This window comes from Neomonachus schauinslandi, chromosome 1 (assembly GCF_002201575.2).
Source record: "Neomonachus schauinslandi chromosome 1, ASM220157v2, whole genome shotgun sequence".
Lineage (NCBI taxonomy): Eukaryota > Metazoa > Chordata > Mammalia > Carnivora > Phocidae > Neomonachus > Neomonachus schauinslandi.
The window spans coordinates 2479134-2485487 of NC_058403.1; the positions used below are offsets into that span (position 1 = coordinate 2479134).

Here is a 6354-nt window from a genome sequence, read left to right on the forward strand (position 1 = left end):
TCTGAATAAGCAGGCTTTGCTTGCTCTCCTTTGGGTTCGCTTTGCTTATTTCCCCGGGTGTAGCCTCCTATCTGTAAAATGTCAGCACATGAGGAGCGGGGTCCAGCAGGGAGAGAGCGCGTCAGACCTGAGGAGGCATCTGTTATAAAATAAAATTCAGGGGCGCCTGGGTGGCTCAGTCGTTAAGCATCTGCCTTCGGCTCAGGCCCTGATCCCAGGGTCCTGGGATCGAGCCCCGCATCGGGCCCCCTGCTCCGCGGGAAGCCTGCTTCTCCCTCTCCCACTCCCTCTGCTTGTGTTCCCTCTCTGGCTGTCTCTCTCTCTGTCAAATAAATTTTAAAAATCTAAAAAAAAAAAAAAAGAAAGAAGGAAAGATGATTTCAGGTAAGGTCACCTTCCCTCAGGGGGAGCAACAGGGGTCTGATCCTGCAGATTCCCTCCTCTTCCTTTGGGGGAGGGACAGGGCCCAAGGGACCAGGTACCTCCTTGGTGGCCACCAGAACATTCCTCACTGGCCAGTTAGGACTACATTTCTGGGGGAGGTTGGCACTGGGGAAGGGTGTGGTTAGGTTAGGGATGAAGTCCTGGCTTGGTGACTTGGCCTAAGTGGCTCTGTTCTGGGCCTGCTGGTTTTCTTTTTAACACATTGCAAGATGGAGCAAAGGATGGATGGAGGGATGAGAGGAGGGAGAGGTGGGCAAAGCCCACTGAGCTGCAGGACATGGCAAGACCAGAGAATTGCCTTCCTTTCCTCATCTTGGCAATTATTTTCTGATGCTTTGTTTCCCACATAGAGGAGTTTTCCATTTTTATGGAGTCAAATCCGACTCACTCACACATTTACGCAATTGTGAACAGGTTGTGGGATTTCCCCTTCCCAGCTCCCCAGGGCTCAGCCACCCCTGACCTCCCACCCTTCCTGAACTTACAAGCCAGGCTTTGCCCCTGGCAGGTACCAGAAAGCCTTGTCTCCCACACACCTGTTTGCCGGGGCTCTGTGTTGGGCCCACCAGCAGCTAAAGGTGGGCCTGCTCCTGCAGGGTCAGCACCCAGTGAGAGGGGAGGCCAGCGACAACTGATGGGTGGGTCACCGGCGGCCGGGGCCTGGACCTTTCTAAAAGACCAGTCCTGTCCAGACAGCTCCTAGCATGGGCCCTACCCCTGCCCTGAATAAAGTGTGGGACCTTCCCTGGGTGGTGGAATCTGTCTAATCCTAACCCAAATCCTGCCCTAACCTAGCCCTTCCCAAATGCCCTCACTCTGACCACACCTCCCCAGGCCGGGCGGAAGCCTTGGGAGCCATCTCCTCCCCATGTCCGGGGCAGTTTCGTGTCTCCTCTGTTCACACAGGCCAACCCTCCACCGTGCCTCTGAGTCACATGCTGGTGACTGATGTCCAGAGTGGCTGGCACAAGTGGGGTGTTGGGCCAGGCCTTGCAGATGAGCGATGCAGGGTGGTTGAATGCATAGGGGGGTGAGGCAGGGCAGGGCCTGATCCTGGCCTCTGGGATTCCGCGACAGCCTCCTGCCCCTGTGCCCAGCTCCTCCAGGTCCTGGCTGGGCACAGGCCCCTCTCCCCTGCCCTCCGGCAGCTCTTATCTCAGGTCCTGCTCACCACTTGCCTGTGGCCCACCCCCTACCCCACCCCATCGCTGCGTCCAGCCCTGCACAGGATGAGACTCCAGACCGTCCCCTGAACAACCCAGCCCCACCCCCACGTGGGGCCTGACCCCAACTGTCCCCTGCAGTGGGGACACTCCGCCCCGACCGGCCAGAGAAAGACGAAACCAAAGCCACAGTGCGGGGACCCCCCTACAGCACGCGACCACTGGTCCCCACACGGTGCGGGCAGTGAGGGCCCCAGGTGCTCGCCCGCCCCGTGCGCGCCCAGCGGAAGGGACTGCGACCATCCTCCGCCCGGGCCCTGCGCCGCCATCCCTCGGGCCTAGCCCCGCCCCCGCCCTCGGCCCGCCCTCGGCCCTCGGCCCCGCCCCCGAGCCACGTGACCGCCGCCCCCTTTAAGCAGAGCGGACACCTGGGCGCTGGGCGTTGCTCTGCCCGCCGCTCCCTCTCCGCTCATCGCTCTTTTTCCGTCCGCCGCCAGCATGATGTGCGGGGCGCCCACCGCCTCGCAGCCCGCCACGGCCGAGACCCAGGCCATCGCCGACCAGGTAGGCGGGAGCGGGCGGGGCCCTGGACCGGGCTCCCCGCCGCGGGGCCCGCGGGTGCCAGCCTGGGGTCGCCTCCCAGAGCGCCTTCCAGCCGCCGGAGGCCGGGCCGGCCCGCCTGGGTTCCAGCTCCACGACCGCAGCAGGTGGCGGCGCGCGGGGCACGGGCGGGCTGCGGGTCGGGGCCGCGAAGGCCCGGGTCCGGAGCGGGGAGGAGGCCTGGGGCTCCTGCCGTGACGCCCCTCCCCTGCCGCCGCCCTGGGCCCGCTGCGCCGGGCGGCCCCGGCCTGGCCCAAGTGGCTCCGCCATCCGACCGCCGTGAAGGGCGGTGACTCAGCCCCACGAGACCTGTGAAAAGGAGGAATTTGCAGCGACTGCTGTGCGAGCCCCGACTGGGCCGCGGCTCCGGGCTCTTCCCCGCAGCCTGGGGCTGGAGGGCCCTGCCCTTCCTCACCGCTCCTGCTTTTCCGCGACTAGGAAATTCCTCACTTGTCTGCGGAGTGCTGAACGTGTGTAAGGTCATTTGCTATTGACCACTGGAAAGTGACCTGGAGCAGTGGTGTTGCTGCTGGGGGAAACTGAGGCGGCCAGCCCATCTGCTGGCAGGTCTCCAGGAGGAGAGAGGCAGGGACGCCACCTCCTGCACGTTTGTACTGACTCCTTAGGGGAGCACTCTGGGCTGCACGCAAGAATAGCCCTCTGGGACTGACCGGCTTCGAGGACATTCTGTACCCGCGCCAGTCAATGACAAGCGCCTGCCAGTCCTGTACTGGGGCCTTCCCTGGTCCTCTGCCCCCGCCCGATCCCCTGAAGGCTGCTAACTGACCTCCGGCCCCCTCTTTGTCCCGCTGGGCACCAGTGTCAATGAGCGGCCCTTCTGCAGCAGGGCCCAGGCCTGGCCACACTGCCTGTCGCACCACCTCTGTTGGGGTGTCCTTACCATCCCTTGCCTGCAGCCCAAGGCTTTCCTGCCTCCAGTCCCGAAGCCAGCGAAGGGAGAGGTGATTCCTTTCCCAACCCCCCGGGCCGTTCTGAGGGTGTCACTCACCCCCCCACACCCCAAGCCCCTAGTTTTGTAAACTGCGAAGTCCGTTCCGCGCAGACCTAGCATGGCGCTTGCACGAAGAAGGGGGGCTCCAGGTGAGTCTTCAGACGCAGGTAGGCGCTGGCCCCGGGGAGACAGGCAGGTGCCACCATGACAACGGGCAGTGACACGGAGAGAGCAGCAGGACAGTGGCCGGCCTTCTCCCTACCTGGCTGCCCGGAGTCCAGCCTTCTGTCCGTTCTCCCCAGCAAGGGCGCCTCCCTGAGGGCCACACAGGCAGCCTTTTGACTCACTGTGTGTAGGATGGTGACCCGCCCCTTGCCTCCCAGGAACGAGCCTGCTTCCTGCAGCCAGTGTAACAGAAACCTCTAACCCTCTGGAACTAGCCCCGTACCTCCCTCACGAAGTCTGCACACTGCAGTGCCTACTGTCGACCCCGGGAGGAACTCTTAGACTAGATGAGATTTTATTTTATTTTTTTAATTTTTTATTATTTTTTTTTAAAGATTTTATTTATTTATTTGAGAGAGAGAGAATGAGAGAGAGAAAGCACATGAGAGGGGGGAGGGTCAGAGGGAGAAGCAGACTCCCCGCCGAGCAGGGAGCCCGATGCGGGACTCGATCCAGGGACTCCAGGATCATGACCTGAGCCGAAAGCAGTGGCTTAACCAACTGAGCCACCCAGGCGCCCAGACTAGATGAGATTTTAAAAAAAGAGACAAACCTGTATTCCTATGCCATAAAGATGCTCAGTTCCTAAAAGGCCAAGACCTTGGAAAACAGGATTGACCCAAAAGTATGAATACTATTTGACATTTAAGATGAGGATCAGCTTCTGCCCAGAGGCTCTGCTTCTGAAAGAAATCCTCTCAAAATGCAGCAAAGTGCTTTTTACTGCGAAGCCCTGGGTCTGCTGCATCCCATGTTATGGGAGACATGCAGGAACAGCCCAGTAGTGCCCACAGCAGGGAAACAGTGAAGAGAATTGGGGCACACCTATATGATGGAAGAGTACCTTTAAACTTAATGTAAAATCTAGTTTAAAATTTTGAAAATGATTTACTTCTCAATTTTAAGAGTAAAAAATTATATAGCCTTTCAAACAAACCGTTCAAGTGTTAAGACTGAAAACAGGTTGTAAATTGGCATATAGTACAGTAATGGTAAAAATACATATTTTTTAAAGATTTTATTTATTAGAGAGAGAGTGTGCACACAAAAGCAAGGGGGAGGAGCAGACGGAGAGGGAGAAGCAGACTCCCCGCTGAACAGGGAGCCCAATGCGGGGCTTGATCCCAGGACCCCAGGATCATGACCCGAGGCGAAGGCAGACACTTCACCGACAGAGCCACCCAGGTGCCCTGTAATGGTGACAATATTAAAATATCCCATGATATTCCTAGAACAGGAAGGGCCAGTGATCTACTGAAATAGGACCATGGAAACCGGTAGATTGAAGGCATTGTTTTCTGCGCTTTATGGGGAGAGCTAAGAGTTTAATGTGCCCCTCCGCTATAAAGAACAATCAGGTTACAGAAAGGCTGTAAAGGATAACACAGGAATCCAGTGTGTAGCATTTCACATGAGAAATAGACTGTGTGAGCACCTCTCGCAGGAGCAAAGCCACTAAGGTTCTCCGTTCTGTCCCCTCCCCAAGGTGAAGCCCCAGCTGGAAGAACAGGAAAATAAGAAGTATGCTACCTTTAAGGCTGTGGAATTCAGGAGCCAGGTGGTCGCAGGGATGAATTACTTCATCAAGGTGAGGGTCAGCCACGGGTGGTGGGTGGCCGGGAGGGGGGCAAGCAGGAAGCTGATGACCCGAAGGGATCCCCCTACCCCTATCCAGGGCCTTTGTCATGCAGGCTGGCCCAGCAGGGGCACGTGGGGTCACAGGGCCTGCCTGCCCCTCACTCGCCTTACCCGCTTCCATCTCTCCAGGTTCAAGTTGACAATGATGAGTTTGTGCACCTTCGAGTATTTCGAAGTCTCCCGCACGAAAACAAGCCTGTGGCCTTGTCCAGCTATCAGACCAACAAAGCCAGGCATGACGAGTTGGCGTATTTCTAGTTCCCACCCTGAATAGGGCTCGTCCATGTGGTTCTGTCCTCTGTGAACGTGTCTGGGATCAAAAGTAAATGTCGTTTCTACACGGGGCCACTTGGGGGGGGGATGTCACCACCTCTTTTGCGACTCTGTTCCTGACTTTCAGCGGGAGAGACAAAGTCAACACAGTCACTGATCTTAATTACTTTCAAAGAGGGCTTATATTCTCTTTAAATCCATATTTTTAACTGTTTACGAACTTACTCCTTTGTTTGGGTGTTTTCTTTGACCTGAAACCATAATCACATACAGGAGCGTCGGGAGGTGAAGGGACGTGTTTATGCGGTGGTTTTAGAGCTACTGGCTGCTGTGCAGGGGGGCCCCTCCTGGGTCCCGCGCTGGCCGCAGCTGGCCAGCCCCCGCCCTCCCCCTGCGGAGCTGCGCCCCGGGGGAGTTGCCCAAGGTCCCAGTGAGTGGGCGGAGGACCCGGGATTCCAGGAGCCTGTGTTCCAGCCACAGCTACCCACACTCATGCCTTGACTCCATCCTGTCTCCAGGCCTAGTTTCCCCCATAAAAATGGAAGGATTTGGGTAAATCTGATTCTAGACCCTTAGCTCCAGGGTACTTGGACACATTCACACACCGCCTTACACTCTGTAGAAATACACAGATGTGTGCGCAATAGGCTGTAACATTTCAGGTAACAGAGGTGGGCGTGCAGAAGAGTCAGTCGGCCTCGCTGAGCACCAGCCTCCTGCAGGGTCTCTTGAACTTCTGCTCTGAGCTGCGTGTGCTGGTACAGTGGAGCACCTGGGCAACGGCACATCTCCAGTTCTCAACAGAGGGTCCCTGCATCAGTGACGTCAGTCCTGTGCTTGGTTTGCCCTGTGTCTGCATTTCATAAGCAAAGGGCACAAAGTCTGTTATCGGGAGAGGGAGGACTGGTGAGGTGTCTGTGGTTCAGGTCGTGGCAGAAGGTTGTTCTCGAGGGTTCAAGTTGGTCTCGGATTCCCAGCCCTCTTTGTGTCTGCGGCGTGGGGCACGTCGAGCTGGCTCTGCGGCTGCAGGATCGGGCTGTCTGGATCTTGAGGGAAGGA

At 57.7% G+C, this 6354-nt stretch overlaps 1 protein-coding gene across 1 annotated transcript; it reads left to right on the forward strand.

Annotated features, from left to right (window-relative positions):
• Positions 1-2012: 2012 nt before the first annotated feature.
• On the forward strand, positions 2013-5519 carry CSTB (cystatin B). Its single transcript, XM_021679141.1, has 3 exons — positions 2013-2171; positions 4871-4972; positions 5152-5519. Exons 1-3 carry the CDS (start codon positions 2106-2108, stop codon positions 5278-5280), a joined length of 297 nt encoding a protein of 98 aa, XP_021534816.1. The 5' UTR covers positions 2013-2105; the 3' UTR covers positions 5281-5519.
• Positions 5520-6354: the final 835 nt, after the last annotated feature.